General features: G+C 38.0%; 1 protein-coding gene across 9 annotated transcripts in view; it reads left to right on the top strand.

Annotated features, from left to right (window-relative positions):
- The window catches only part of sema6a (sema domain, transmembrane domain (TM), and cytoplasmic domain, (semaphorin) 6A), a 150081-nt gene that overhangs the window by 86864 nt on the left and 46786 nt on the right, over positions 1 to 16431 (top strand). For all 9 annotated transcript variants that reach the window (XM_072584241.1, XM_072584293.1, XM_072584279.1 and 6 more), the window contains exons 2-6: positions 6129 to 6266; positions 6588 to 6705; positions 10693 to 10753; positions 15529 to 15591; positions 15907 to 16008. In XM_072584241.1, the coding sequence (XP_072440342.1) occupies positions 6167 to 6266; positions 6588 to 6705; positions 10693 to 10753; positions 15529 to 15591; positions 15907 to 16008 (444 nt within the window). In that variant the 5' untranslated portion in view covers positions 6129 to 6166. The remainder of the gene's footprint in view (positions 1 to 6128; positions 6267 to 6587; positions 6706 to 10692; positions 10754 to 15528; positions 15592 to 15906; positions 16009 to 16431) is intronic.

Raw genomic sequence — 16431 nt, 5'->3', positions numbered from 1 at the left:
TGCACCTACTTTATCCATTAATTGTAAGGTTTCTTCTATTAGCTTATAGAATATTATTACCATTGCATGAGACCATAATGACAACTTGCAGTTATCTAACACATTTTTAATGTCATAACTGTTCTAAGATGTTTCGATCCAGAAAAACAAAGACTGGTTCGATTCCCATCTCGGGCGATTTGTCTGTTTGGAGTTTGCATATTCTTCCCGTGTCTGTGTGGATTTCCTCCCACAATACAAAAATGTGCAGGTTAGGAGAATTGGCCAGACTAAATTGCCCCATAGTGTTCAGGGATGTGTAGGTTCAGTGCATTAGTCAGGGGTAAATGTAGAGTAGTAGGGGAATGTGTCTGAGTGGGATGCTCTTTGGAGGGTCGGTGTGGACTTGTTGGGCCTGTTTCCACACTGTAGGGCTTCTATGCTAAGAATTCAATATTTTGCTCCCTGGTTGGAATAGAACAGTTTTGCAAACAGAAGTTGGTGCAGAATGAGGTGCAGGTTGCAAAGTTCTGGAAAAGTCAAACATACAGTAAATAAAAAGGTAGGCAAGGATTTGTGCTGCTGGTGTGCTGAGTGTAGCAATGAAATAAATAGTGACATTGATGAACAAAATGTAGACTTTTTGAGGGTGAGCTGCAAAAAAAAGAGTAGAACATATTAAGTTTTTTTTAAAAGCGTCTGTTCTCTGACCTGATCAAGAAATTGGAAAGAAAGATAGTTGCTGGTTCTTCTCTTGCTTTTTGACTGCCCAAATAATGTTGAAACATGGCTGTCATGATGAAGCCTATAGAAATTACAGTTACTTGGGGAAATAGCCATTTCCTATTGTCACCATTATTTGACCAAGTTGTGAAAGAGCGAGAACACTATGTTAATGACGATTGGGAAGGTGGAGCTCATCTTAAATTGGTCTCCCAGCAAAATGCTGTATCATTGTTTGGTGGCATCTTTCTTTCTAATTTCTTGTTCAGGTCAGAGAACAGACGCTTTTTAAAAAAAAATACAGCATTTTGCTGGGAGACCAATTTAAGATGAGTTCCACCTTCCCAATCATCATTAATATAGTGTTCTGGCTCTTTCACAACTTGGTCAAATAATGGTGACAATAGGAAATGGCTATTTCCCCAAGTAAATGTAATTTCTATAGGCTTTACCATGAGAGCCATGTTTCAACCTTATTTGGGCAGTCAAAAAGCAAGAGATGAACCAGCAACTATTTTTCTTTCCACGTTCCTTTTGAAAACAGCACGGGTTAATAATAGCCTTAGACCACCACTAATTACCTAAACAAAGCAAAATTCTGATTATACTAGAAATAAAATATATTTTAAGGTTACTACATTTTTGAGCAGAATTCCTTTGTAATTAATGTTATGCTCCCTAAAATGACAGATTATCATTTATGTGCAAACATTGCCTCAATTTAAATACATGACATTTCATCAGAGAAGGAAGTAACTCAGTCCATTGAAGCTAACCTAATCCTATTTCACTCCCCTATTTCATTCTCTTGTACTTGTTGCCTCTTCCTGCCAAACCTTTCCTTTAAACCTGATGCAGTTCCATTAGTTGTTTATGTTCCATGATATTGGGCACGTCATTAACAGACAGCCCTTGTCACACAGTAGCCACACTTTGGATTTGCTATGTAGGCTCAAATTCAGCTGGCAACGGGACTGAGAGAGAATAAAGGCATCTGGCTACTGCCAGGATATCGGACTGATTTGAACAATACGCTGCTTATAGTCACACCAGTTGGTTGTTACAAAAGTGAAATCCTTTTTTGATTCTCGTATATGGCAGAGTTCATACCCAGCAACAGCAAAGCAATATGTATGCTGCTAATTTATATAAATGACTTCGATGAATGGATGGAAAGTATGGTTGTTCAATTAGTAATTGAAGCAAAGATATATAGGAAAGTAAATTGTAATGAGGATATAAGAAGGCTCAAAGAACTGTGGGTGTTGAGTGAACAGATATGGCAAATGGTACATAAAGTGGAAATATAGGAAATTGTCCATTTGGCAGGAGGAATTGAAAAGAAGCATATCATCTAAATTGTGAGAGATGCAGAGGGATCTGGGTATCCCAGCACATGAATCGCAAAAATGTTAATATGTAGGTACAGCAAAAAATTAAGAAAGCTAATAGAATGTCATTGCAAGAAGCACTGAATACAAAAGTAGGGAGGTTTTGTTTTCACTAGGCAAGTGAGACCACATTTGGTGTACTGTGTACAGTATTAGTCTCGTAAATATGGTGAATGCAATTCAGCGAAGGTTTACTAGACTAATACCTGGAGTGGGTGGATTGTCTAATGAGCAGTAATTGGACAGGCTAGATTTATATCTGCTAAGTTTAGATTAATTGGCAGTTTGTTTCAAACAAGACCCCTCCAGGTGGATTTGGAATTGATGCTTCCTCTTGTGGGGGAAGTCTAGAACTAGAAGAAGAACTAGGAGGGAAAAAATGTGGAGAATTCTTTTCTGAAGATCAGGGGTCTCTGGAATGCTTATCCTCCAAGGCAATAGAAGCAAAGCCTTTGAAAATTTTTAAGGCAGAGGTAGATCGCCTTTCATTCCCCTGCTTACCAAGAATCTGTTAGGGTAGATGAGAATATTGAGTAAAGAGATCAACTATGATCTTTATTGAATGGTAGAGCAGGTTTAAGGTCAGGTAATCTACTCCTCCTGATTCCTATGTTCATATAATGGCAATCTGTACTGTGAATTAGATTGCAATTGTATAGAGGCTGTCTGCTCCACTCGTATGTTTCATTGGATAAGAGAGGATTTCGTTAGCTCTTCTGAATGGAGTGATTCATATGCCACAGTGAAGAACAATCACTAAAATGTTGCATAAAAACAAAGAATTGCAGATGTTAGAACTCTGAAATAAGCAGACTACTAGAGAAATTCAGCAGGGCTGGCAGCATTTGTAGTGAGGAAAGCAGAGTTAACATTTTAAGGCCAGTTACTCTTCATCAGAACTTCAGAGGAACCTTCATCAGTTCTGACAAAGGGTCACTTGACTCCGTGTCAATTCAAAGCTTAATGGTCATTCACCAAAACAAATTTAGTGCCAAAAGGACTGATTTCTTACCCACCCTACTCTGTATCAATGGTACAATCAGATATAGAAGCATTTTCTTTCCCTTCTGTTGAATAAACCTTGTGACAGTAATTCATCATAGTTTGGATCCTCACAGAAATCATCTGCAAAAGGTAAAAGTAGAAACCTCAAATACCTCATTCCTTTATCCTATTTATAAGTTGTTATAGAATGAGTTGTATGTTGACCTGTCCTGAAAATCTACTGGATTTTGACTAAAACTATTGGATTTTATTAGAGAGCTGAAGAGGGGCCATGTCTTTAATGTTGCAAAAACATTTTGGATTTATTTATTCAAGGTTCATCACAGGAACACTATCAAATAAAATTTGACACTCTGCCAACAAAGGAGATTTTTTGTCAAATTATCAAAAGCTTGGTCATGGACCTAAATTTGTATGTGCCTTACAGGAGCAAAGAAAAATAATGAAGCAGTGAAGCTTAGGATGACAAGTGTTAATGTTTAAGGCCTTGATAATAGAAAGCATGGTCTCCAGTAGTGTAGCGAATAAAATCCAGGTTCTTCATGAGGCCAGAGGGTACGCACACCTCGTAGCAGTGTCAGGCTAGAAAACATTACTGTGTCTCTTACTGGTAAACAAAGCAGCAATATAATTTTCAAGAATTTTTGAAACAAGACAGTGCTGTTGAGAATGATTGGTTGTGTTTTATTTAGTTGTATTCTCATGTTTGAAACAGAAGGTCCTGGGTTCGATAGAAAAAGAACTGCAAATGCTGGAGTTGCGAAATACAAAAATAGAAATTGCTGGAGATAGTCTGGTCTGACATCATCCGTGGAGAGAGAAAAAAAGAGTTAATACTTTGAGGTCTGTGACCCCTCTTCGTGGGTTCAGGCTCCCTCCTGAGATCCATAAATTTATGAAAGTGTCAAGCAATAAAGGACACATTTGACCTTTATTTCAATGCATTAAGTGTATATATATATATATATATATATATATATAGAGAGAGAGAGAGAGAAAATAACTTTTGACGCAATATCTTTGGAATAAACTAAGACAGATTATCCGTCTTCTGGCATCCAAGCTAGTATTTATATTTACGTATTATAACAAAATTAGTCATTATCTCATTTCAGTTTACATGGCTTTCATGTGCATTTTGACTATCACATTTTCTGCATTACAATTACAATGTTGTATTTTATGAACTAATTGTAAAAGGTTGTAAAAAGCATAAGATCACATTAATTGCAACATTGCTGCAGGTTTTTTCCATCCTTGCTCTTCATAACATTTGAAGAGCATGTGGAACTTTAGCCTGTCATTATTATAATTTTACAACATTTCGGTTTATATCTTCAGGTGTGCATGAAAATAGGATATTGAAACACTATAGGTATGTGAATATATAGTAGGTTCAGAGGAATTTGTAGAAGAATCTGATATTTGTACACTTATCTGCATAAGTTATTGGAGCTATCTGGTGCTGATAAATGGCCACCGCTTTCCCAATACCCCTGCTATCAGCTTCTACAATGGCCATTTCCAAACATCAAATGCCTGTAGCAAGCAAAATTCAAGACTTAATAAGGTATTATTTTAACAATACAATTGCATGCAAATGCCTGCTATATGCATCTACTATTTTGTCCTTTATTTATTTCTTTACAAAATCATATTGTCCTCCTTCGCTTCTTGTATGGGCGCGGTAGAAAGATTGAAAAAACAAGAAACAGAAGTTGAGCCATTTCTGGGTGGGTACAAGCAATCATTTAGACAAAGAGTATAGGATTTGCAGACAGAGTGCGCACATCTTTTTCAAGAACAGGAAACAGCACACTTGGGCATGAGAGCAGGAGTTGAGGTAGATCTGTGCTAATTTAAGAGTTTCTTGAGACGTACAGTTTAGAACATGTCACATCCAAATCAAAGTCAGATTTTTGCAAATTAACATGTGACTTACTGATATCCTTTTAAAACACTAATTTAATGAACTTGTTGACATTATTAGCCCTAACTCCATTGGACTGAGGTCTACATTGGGTATCATTTGCTGAACGTATCGGATCTGTCCTCTTTACAATCGTCCTTTCAATTGCAGGAGGTCATATGACAGCAGTCGAGCTGTACTTGCATGTATTGGTTTAAGATAATAGAGTTGCAGCTACATCAGACATCAGTGCCTCGTTAGCACCTTTTATTATCAAATCATGAAGGTTACAATCCCTGTCAGAGGAGCATTGGGACAGCTTCTCGTGCTGATTCAATAGTCATCCCAAGGCAGATGGGTAGGTTTATGTACAGATATCATCTTGCACTGTACAGTTCTCAACCATTATTCATGGTCTGAATGCATAATAAGTTATGTCTTGAATATGGTGCAATGTTGACTTTAGTTATGAAACTGTACAGGTCCCAGAAGAATGTAAATTAAAATGATTTCTCAATTGATGATTAAAAGTTAATGCAAAAGAGCATTTGGCTAGATTTCTTCAGCCAATTAGTGTCAACAAGACGGTGACACTAAGTTTGAAGACTGTGGTCCATTTAACTCCTTCCTTTTTGTTTCTACTCTTCTTGTTTGATTTATTTGCAGTTGTGTGAATGGTTTGACCTACGGAAAGGAACTTGGAATTTGTGGACAAGCAATTTCCTCATTTCTGTTCTTTTCAGTGGGAATGCTTCAACCACCTAGGGAATTTTGGAATGGAGATTAACTATCATCTCTTCCCCTCACTTTTTTCTTTCAGTCTTTCTTTCTTTCTCTCTCTCTCTCTATTCTCTGTCTCTCTCTTTCTCTTTCTTTGTCTCTTCCTCTCTCTCTTTCTTTCTCTCTCTCTCTCTCTCTCTCTCTTTTTTTCTCTCTACTTTCTCTCTCTCTTTTTCTCTCTCTCTTTCTTTCTTTTTCCCTATCTATCTATTGACCTCTGAACAATGGGTACATGTGCAAGATGCAATATAATCCCATTTTTGATCATAATTTTTAACAATCATAGTTACAGTTCATCAGTGGATGTGAAATTGACATTTACTTTACCCCTTTTTTTTCAGGCTTAAGTGAAAATAAGAGGTGAGCTAGCTGTGCTACTATGAAGCCTGAGGCCTTGCTGCTATATTTTTCGCTACTACATTTTGCTGGGGCTGGTTTCCCCGAAGACTCTGAGCCAATCAGTATTGCACATGGCAACTGTAAGTTTTCAAGTAAAATTTTATTATGTGCTAATTTTAACAAATGCAAAATGTCAATGGCACATGATGCTTTTGCCTAGAACTAGTTAAATGTCTTTAAGCATAGAAAAAGTGAAATGTAATTTCCTCCTAAGCAAGAATTTTTAGTTTGCAATGGAATTAGTGTCCCTGCTGACTTTTAACAAGGATTACAGGAATGAGTGCGTGTGAAATCTGCTGTGATATTACATAACTGCCTTGGGGTACCAGAAGTGTTGAACTAAGTGTGGGAATTGTAATTCACAAATTGATTGGGTCACATGCTTTTTCTCTCTTTAACAGATACAAAACATTATCCTGTATTTTTGGGTCACAAACCTGGACGAAATAACACACTAAGACACAAGCTGGACATTCAGCTGATTGTGAAAATGAATCGAACACTCTACATTGCTGCTAGGTAAGTATTATTTCACTAACCTGTCAAACCATGAGTTCAATTTACTGACTAGTTTGAAGAAAGTGGCTCTAGCTGCTTATATCATATAATGAGATTAATTGAAGTACAACCCTTGCATGGCATTGTTAGGCAGTAGGCTTTTAGTGGAAAAGTGTTTGCAGCAATAGAAGGTAGTTTTTGTGTCCTTTTCTTTGAAGGTTGCAGGGTGAGTCTCTGATCTCCAAGATATTTAGGTGCTCTTCATATACATATACACAGATGCAAAGGTACAAGTGTAGGTCAATTTGAGCCTATTCTCCCCTCAGTTAGCTTGTGGTTGACACATGCCTCAACTCCATTCAGGTTTGTATTTGACACAAGGTCAGCTGGAGACTCTCTTTACATTGTGAATTATATCAAAGTTGAGCTTTGCTGCCAGCTTTAAATTGCTGCTGCTGTTATTACATTTGCAAATCTGGACAGTGGGGATACATCTTTACCTCCTGTGGTGTGAAAGACGTGATGGAAATTTGCAGCCTGTTTTATATCAGTCTAATGAAGTCAATACAGTTTTTAAAAAAAGAAAGATGTTAAACATGTGATTGATCACTAACATCCGTCTTCTGCTGTTGCTTTATATCGAAATTAACCCTGTGAGGTTGTGTTCTTACTTCATAGACATTTTAATAACATGTTAATATATCCATAAACATTCTGCCTTCATTACATATTTTACCTTAAGCATATTGTGACAAACTATTGTGAGGATGCAACCTGAGACAAAAATATCATTATTTTCATGACAGTGATCTATTCACAATCTAGATGATAGTGTGAAACATGTCACCATGCCAAAAATACCCTCTTACTCCTCCCTAGAAATGTCCTTTCATGTTTGTGGTACTTGCATGGACATCTGAGTAGTGTAGTTAAACCAGAGGGGAAGTCATACAGTGGAGGATCATGGTGTGTGACCACGCAAGTATACAGCTTATGGGGAGCATTGCTGCTCAGATATAGATTCAACTCCATGAGGATTCTGTCCATTTAAATCAGGATGTAGTGCTATTTTTAAACTTGCACTAATGTAGGGGGATCATGTGCAGGAAGTAGAAGGTCATGTTTGCTCAAGGGGCATTCATTTACTGCCGAGTTAAAATTATGGGAGCTAAATTCAATTTGGAAGCTGGATACTGCAAAAGGAAAGTTATTTGAATCATGGCATCTACCATAATTCAATTAGTGTTGGATGGCGAAGAGGTGTATCAAAAAGAAAATAAAGGAAGGGAAGATGAGTAATTTATCTTTACGTCAATTGGATGGTAACCAGGCACTGGTCTGACTGTACTAAAAGTGTTCCTTTGGCTCTTTAATGCTTACTAACAGACGTTTTTAAATAAGCTACTTTAAGGCAAAGATAATCTGCTAAATATGTTCTGTCACGAGCACAAAAAGCAAGTTTATATTCTGTTTTTGGAGAAAGGAAACATTTTTTTCCCATTGTGTAGTAGTGTGAATAGCATGTAGATGTTGTTTGACATAATTCAAAATGTTGCACTATTTAAAAAGCTTGTTTTGCAAACAAAGCATTTGTGAAAATAGTCCCTTTAGATAGGTCAGAACACAATTGTTAGGAAATCAAATTTGTTTTATCCTCCATTGGACAGTGGAAATATAAAGACACATCTTGAAATATCAGGTTTTTTTTAAAAAAACACAAATGATCCTATAATTGTCTTTTAATATCGTTACAAAGGTTTAGATGAAAAACATGATTATTGGAATGATTATTTTTAAAGAAAGCAATATATTGCTTTCTGCTAAATGGAAATAATTAAACCAGAGGCAGGAGCCGCACTGTTCATTCCCAGCAGAACCACCCCCAACCCTCAAAATTTGCTGAGATATATGGGCATCAATTAGGCAGTTGTTCATTGGATGGGCATTGACAGGAACATTTAGCTATTTCCTCTTCTCTTTACTGCTATCTCTCCCCATTCCAACCACTGATCCAATCAAGGATCCTGACAAGAGTTGTAGCAACTTTACTGCTGCTCTGGCTGACAGCAGAACAAAGACTTTTGGATATTGTGTATGTATGTGCTATAAACTGGACCTTTTTATTTTTTTGTGGGGAAAAAAAATCTCTGATCTCCTGGAAATAGTTGCACAGTAACTATTTTCCATTGCCTAATTTCATATAAAAATAATAATACTATAGTTGAGATTACACATTAATTGTTGTGCTGTATAAATACCAATTTGAATAATTGGCTGTACTGATTGGATCTGTCAAAACACAGAAGTGTCTGGATACAGTAACACATTAGAATGCCCACAACCAAATGCATTTCTAAATTGCAACGATTGGAATACAGTCAGATTTTATACAGAGATCCATTTAATGGCATCCAAATAGAAAGTAAAGCAATTGTTTTAGCAGTTCGAGATAAGTATTCTTTCCCCTCCTAGGCAACATTTATGCCTATTCTGCTGTCATAGAGGGAATGTGTGTGGTAGAATTTAAAAATAGCTTTGCACCTGGCATGCTAAAGGTTTTCCCTGTTTGGAGGATTGGTGGGTATTTGTAAAGAAAGTGCAGTTCTCAGCAATGTATAAGCAATTTGACATTTCACAAAGGAAACTTGGCAAAGACAATGGACTATTTGTCTGTGTATTGTTTTGAGTGAGTGGATGAAATGCATTAGACTCTAGGCTTGAAAATGCTTTGCAATTGTCGACATTGCAATTTTATTCAAACATTTTCAGCAAAGAAATTTGCCACTTTAAGCATGTCCTTGTCAAGTATAAACAGTGTTTTGTTTATTACTTAAAGTCAGACGATATCATCTCTAGGAAGGTTTCAAGTTAAGGGTATATGCAAGGGTGAATTTTAAAAATGCACAGCCAGGGGTTTCAGATTTACTGTTCATCTTTCATTCAGCTTTGGTGTCCAATGTCCACCTCTCCATATACGGTTACATGAAGGAGATCTAATTGTACTTGTCAGTATTCTATAATGGAAAGATTGGTGTGCTGTAGGTGTGAGAAGTTGCATCTGTGGCAATTCTGCGTTGATGTGCAGCTATATACTGACTCTTCTTTCTCTACTATTACATTAGTGAAAATGATCTTATCAGCAGGGGCTATGCTCAAAATTCAGTGCTGAATGCCAAAACCTTCAGGTACTCTCCAAAGTATGTAGTTTCTAATTTACTTAATGAGCACATGCAGATCACTTGATTCCATCAGTATAGATTGGAAATGGTGACTTGAAAGAAGAGTGGAACACATTTTAGTCCAAAGTAAATAAGGGAGAGACACAGTGCATCCATTGAATCATTAATGGTGCAAGGACCATAATTATTTTATCTATAAAATGGGAGACTACACACTTTACGACTCTCAATTTGATGTATTAAATGTCGTAAATTATTTTAAGTTTTCAGATTTTTTTTTTCTATTACATTTATTTAATCTCTTCTAGAAGGCATTGATCCTTTTCTGTGAGCTTTCAATACATTATGCCTTTAACTGTCTTGACCCACGTGCTCTTTGTTTGTTAGTGAACCTGAATGTTGAACATTGGCAGCCACATTGACCATGGGGAAAGATTTGGGTGAGCACAGGGAAGACATCACAGCTGAAACTGATCCTTTCCTCACCTGACATTCATGGACATAGGTTTCTGACAGGAATTGATGCCCTGTGAGCAGGGTCAGGAATGTCAGTCCGGTTCAGAGTTCAAATCTGAGCACCCTTCTGTTCAGCATGGCGCAGCTATTCACTGGATAAACTGAGCTATTGGGAAACCAATTTGCTGCCTTTTTATGAATAATCCATTGACCAAAGTCATTTTGAATGTATTTATAATAGTTGTATTATTATGTGGTGAGGCATTTCAAATTGAATGATTGCAACACTTGGCTTGCTGTCTGTTGAGTACGATAAGATTCTGCAGACTACGGTTAAAGCTTGAAATGAACATGTAGATTCTTCTATTTATAGAGACCATATTTACACTGTTGAAATGGATACATCCTTCACAGAGCAGATTAATTTTAACAAAGTAAGTAGCGTGTGTTTTCTTTTGTTTCTGTGACTGTGCTGTCTCAGTTTAAACATGAAGGCCCATATGCAGAATCCAGATAAGGCACGAGTACTGTGAATTGAACTATGGGCAGTAAAGCATGGGTTAGATGGAACAGCTAAAATCTTCAGTATGAGCAAGTTTTGAGGGAAATTCTGACTGTTACGACCAAGATTTGGATTAAAGCGTCAAACTGCTTCTAGTCCCATTCCTCCACTAGTCACAGCATTTTTTTAAATGTAACCAGTGGTGATACAGCCAGTGACGTAGATTTTAGACTATATCTGGTTTAGCCTTTAGGAACAATTGAGTCAGCTTTAGTTAACAACAAAGTACAAGTTTATTACAAATATAACTTAAACATACAAAGATCATTGACCAAACAGAATTGTTTAAAGTGTGCAAAGTTAGATATGACTTACATATTCCAACATTTGCAAAAATAACAATACAAATATGGCAGCAGATTACCTATGGTCAAATACCCCACGTCAAATAACATGTGCAATCAGCCCCCAGCCTGCCACCGCCACCCACATCCACACCCACTGTTCGTGACGCTGTTGTTCACCAGTCCTTATTAAAATGCCACAAGATTATGCTGCTGCTTTTCTGTTGATCCAGCCTTAAAAACAAACTCTGTCACAGACTGGCCCATAAATTGTTTGCACACAGTAGTTCACCTTCATTTTCTGGGACTGTGCTATTCTTGCACACCAGCTCTTACACTCGGGCACAACTCTTATTTTTCATAAACCATGAATGCATCCATGTTAGCTCATACCTGGACTTATTTCTGAGCTCTTACCTGGCTGTAAAAAGCAAATACTGCTTGTGAGTTTTCTTCACACTCCCTCATAGCTGCGCTGAACTTTTATTGACAGGCAGCTTCTTCTGAATGTCCACACGTCCCAGGACATTTCCAGGGCTCTGGTTCCAACACTTGGCTGCCTAGTAAGTCCTTGGGCTACTACTTCCTTAGTTCTAACAGTGTAGAGTCATCGAACTGCTGTTTGATTTCTCATTGACTGCCCAACTACACAGACCCATTGTTGTTCAGTTGTCTTTTCAGCCGCACAGCTTAATAGTTATTTTCTGCATGCAGCTTCTGTTTTTGTCTGACTACTTCAACTAAGTGTGATCTGGAAACTGCTTTTTAGTGACCCCCCCCCCCCCCCCATCGGCCCCAGAACTATTTTGAGTGACCCATTGACAACCCTGCAGCGCACCCAACCCTTATTGCTCAGTAAAAAATGAATGTGATAATAGTTTGGAACAATCAAATATAGAAATCAGCAGTGGAATTTTAAATGTAATAACCTTGTAGAACTGCCTGTGCCCTGCATGTTACAGTGTTCACACAATATTGGTTTTGTTAGCACAAAAATACATTCAAGAGAAAGGAGTTTATCACATAATGTTAAAGTTAAAATCTATTATTGTCATTAATTGCCATTATGGCAAGTTTTATTCAAGTAAAATGTTTCAGTAAGCAAACTATATATTTACCAATGCTGCAGTTGTGCTAACCCTATGTATTCAAGTGTTTTATGGTCTATTTAGGAGGCACAGGGTGTTTTTCAAAAATTACTTATTCAGTTAGCAAATTCATAGTTTGAACAATATTTAATCTCTAATTTTATATATTGTTTTGCCTTGTGAAATGATTATTACAGAGGCAACCTCGCTAAAATACAGTATTGTATATAAATTTAGGCCTGATATCTCAGTCCCAGGCCAGGAATACAGAGTTGAGAAATTTCCCAATTCTCCAAATCTAATTCAGGAGAAAGTGCCCTGGACGTTGGGGTATTCATTCGGGGGAGGATGCAGATGGGGCTGTTGGAACAAGTCCATTTTCTTAGTCCAGGACTTAGAGTCATGGAGATGTACAGCATGGAAACAGACCCTTCGGTGCAACCCGTCCATGCTGACCAATGTCCCAACCCAATCTAGTTCCGCCTGCCAGCACCCGGCCCATATCCCTCCAAACCCTTCCTATTCAAATAACCATCCAAATGCCTCTTAAATATTGCAATTGTACCAGCCTCCACCACATCCTCTGGCAGCTCGTTCCATATACGTACCACCCTCTGTGTGAAAAAGTTGCCCCTTAGGTCTCTTTTATATCTTTCCCCTCTCACCCTAAACCTATGCCCTCTAGTTCTGGACTCCCCAACCCTAAGGAAAAGACTTTGTCTATTTACCCTATCCATGCACCTCATAATTTTGTAAACCTTTATAAGGTCATCCCTCAGCCTCCGACGCTCCTGGGAAAAACAGCCCCAGCCTGTTCAGCCTCTCCTTCTAGCTCAAATCCTCCAACCCTGGCAACATCCTTGTAAATCTTTTCTGAACCCTTTCAAGTTTCATAACATCTTTTCAATAGGAAGGAGACCAGAATTGCAGGCAATATTCCAACAGTGGCCTAACCAATGTCCTGTACAGCTGCAACATGACCTCCCGATTCCTGTAATACTCTGACCAATAAAGGAAAGCATACCAAACACCTTCACTAACCTATCTACCTGCGACTCCACTTTCAAGGAGGTATGAACCTCCAAGGTCTCTTTGTTCAGCAACACTCCCGAGGATCTTACCATTAAGTGTATAAGTCCTGCTAAGATTTGTTTTCCCAAAATGCAGCATCTCACATTTATCTGAATTAAACTCCATCTACCACTTCTCAGCCTACTGGCCCATCTGGTCAAGATCCTGTTGTAATCTGAGGTAACCATTTTCGCTGTCCACTACACCTCTAATTTAGTTGTCATCTGCAAACTTACTAACTGTATCTCTTATGCTTGCATCCAAATCATTTATGTAATTGACAAAAAGTAGAGGACGCAGCACTGATCCTTGTGGCACTCCACTGACAGCAGGCCTTCTGTCTGAAAAACGACTCTCCACCACCACACTCTGTCTTCTACCTTTGAGCCCGTTCTGTATCTAAATGACTAGTTCTCCCTGTATTCCGTGAGATCTAACTTTGCTAATCAGTCTCCCATGGGGAACCTTGTCGAACACCTTACTGAAGTCCATATAAATCAAAACTACCGCTCTGCCTTCATCAATCCTCTTTCTTACTTCCTCAAAAAACTCAGTCAAGTTTGTGAGACATGATTTACCACACACACAACCATGTTGACTATCTCTAATCAGTCCTTGTCTTTCCAAGTACATGTACATCCTGTTCCTCAGGATTCCCTCCAACAACTTGCCCACCACTGACGTCAGGCTCACTGGTCTATAATTCCCTGGCTTGTCCTTACCACCCTTCTTAAAAAGTGGCACCACGTTAGCCAACCTCCAGTCTTCCGGCACCTCACGTATGACTATCGATGATACAAATATCTCAGCAAAACGCCCAGCAATCACTTCTCGAGCTTCCCACAGAGTTCTAGGATACACTTGATCAGGTCCTGGGGATTTATCCATCTTTACCCATTTCAAGACATCCAGCACTTCCTCCTCTGTAATATGGACATTTTGCAAGGCTCCCCATTTTCCAGCCGTCCCTTTACCTGCGAATATCTGCCCCCAATCAGCTTTCGAAAATTCTTGCCTAATACCATCAAAATTGGCATTTCTCCAATTTAGAACTTCAACTTTTACATCTGGTTTATCCTTTAGCTGCAGTTGTTTTTTTTTGAAAGATAGAAAATGTTACTCCTCCAATCCTCAGTCTCCATGCTCCATCCATTCCAAATTATATCAGATAATTCCTACCACCAAGACCCTATAGCCCCAATGCCAATTTAATGCCAAGACATGCACCCACATCCACCACACTTTGCTCTTATACCCTTGCTACCAATCTACTGTGCATAGAACTCATGTGGAGATGAAGTAAAATAAAATTCTTAAGTTTTGATTACTTGAGAAAACATGATAACTGATTTAAAAAGAAACACTTTTTCACTATTTTAACTACTTTGTTCCTTGTTTTTAAAATGAACCAAACATTTTTAACCCTTACCCCACTCAAAAAAAATCCAACTGTGGGCTGACTGGCACCCCACTGTGAAAATAGATTGAGATCTGTCATGTAGCGCTAATGATACCCATAAGCGTAATAATACCAGACAGTGTCAGAGCAAGCACTGATTTAAGCTTCTACACTTGCAGAAAGTTTCCTTTTATCAAAAATGTGAAGTTCACATTTAAATCCCAGCAGCTTGATCATCCCAATTAGCTTAATGGTTCCCATTACAGCTGAACAGAGAAATAATTTATCTTTTTATTGCCCACTTTTCCCAATCCCAAAGGGCACTTCACTATTCCCAAAGTTGTCCGTGGACTCAAGTCATGGTTTGGACATTGAAGTTTCAAAAGTTGATTTGAGGGCAGCTGCATGTGCAACTGCTTCTGTGAGCAGTGGATGCGCAAAGTACAACCCACTCCTGTCGTCTTAACCACCGCCCAACGGGGAATAAAACGGTGATTGCTGGGTTAATAGGTGGGACTCCCAGCAACTGGTCTGCAGCACTAATTTGGCTAAACTGGGAATGCCGCCCTTCATTGCAAAAATTCAGGTCTTGGTTACTTGCGGCATTACCAAAGGAATTTTGTTCTTTATGATTCAAGGAAGTCTGTCAAATGGCATTGCACAAAATGGATTTTTTCATGGTTGTTATATGTTCAATGTTTCTAACACCGCTTATAAACGGAATTAGCTGCTATATATTCTGTGGGGGTAGCTGATAAAATGTGTGAAATACTACCTTTTAACAATCTGGTTCTTCTCATCACAGAAGTTAACATGGCGATCTAAACAAGCTGACATAGACATATGCAGAATGAAGGGAAAGCATAAGGTAAGCAGGTATTATTTCCCTAATGGATGCCACTTCAGCATAAGACTTGCTCTGTCTGATATCATATGTTGCAATCTCTGACCTTTTGATTTTGTCATTAATGTGATTCACTGGCTTTATCAGTTATCTCCTAATGAGCTCCCCAGTTGATGGCTTGGTTTGTTACAGTGGTGAATCCTTAGAGGCAGAAACTGTCATTTTGTTGTTTTGCTATGAAGGCATTTTTAGTGGCACAGCTTCCAGTAGTATTTGTGTAATGAAACATTTGCACTGTAAATTGACCATAATGTAGCAATTTTTTTCTTGTTGGCTTAGGATGAATGTCACAATTTCATTAAATTGCTTCTGAAAAGAAACGATAACACCTTATTCGTCTGTGGGACAAATGCTTTCAACCCGTCGTGCAGAAACTATAAGGTATGTTCCTCAAAATGCTTTCTAAGTAGGATAGTTCAACATTTTTAATATTATACTGAGAGACACCATCCGGTGATTATAGTCACAATACTGTTCATTTTTTGAATTTCATATTTATAACCTGTTGTTTATTCCATCAGTTTTTTTTTCTAAAGAAGGCTATGTGGTGTATACAAAAGTCTTGATCAAATGATTCAAAACTCTAACATGGATCCAAATGAAGCTTAAGATTTACACCCTTGTTTTATCTTGTGTTTAAAGGGGGAAATAAGCTGGCTATAATTTTCAGCAATGTTGCAGACTATTGCTAATGTTTTTAATATAGAGGTCTCCAGACAACCAACTGAAAGATGCATTATTCAAGTTGTTTCATCCAGATTATGAGTCTTCAAGTGACAGGATAAATGAATGTTTGGAACTAAA

This window comes from Chiloscyllium punctatum, chromosome 2 (genome assembly GCF_047496795.1).
Source record: "Chiloscyllium punctatum isolate Juve2018m chromosome 2, sChiPun1.3, whole genome shotgun sequence".
NCBI lineage: Eukaryota > Metazoa > Chordata > Chondrichthyes > Orectolobiformes > Hemiscylliidae > Chiloscyllium > Chiloscyllium punctatum.
The sequence above is the reverse complement of the archived record's forward strand: the minus strand, read 5'-3'. Positions and strand labels throughout refer to the sequence as shown.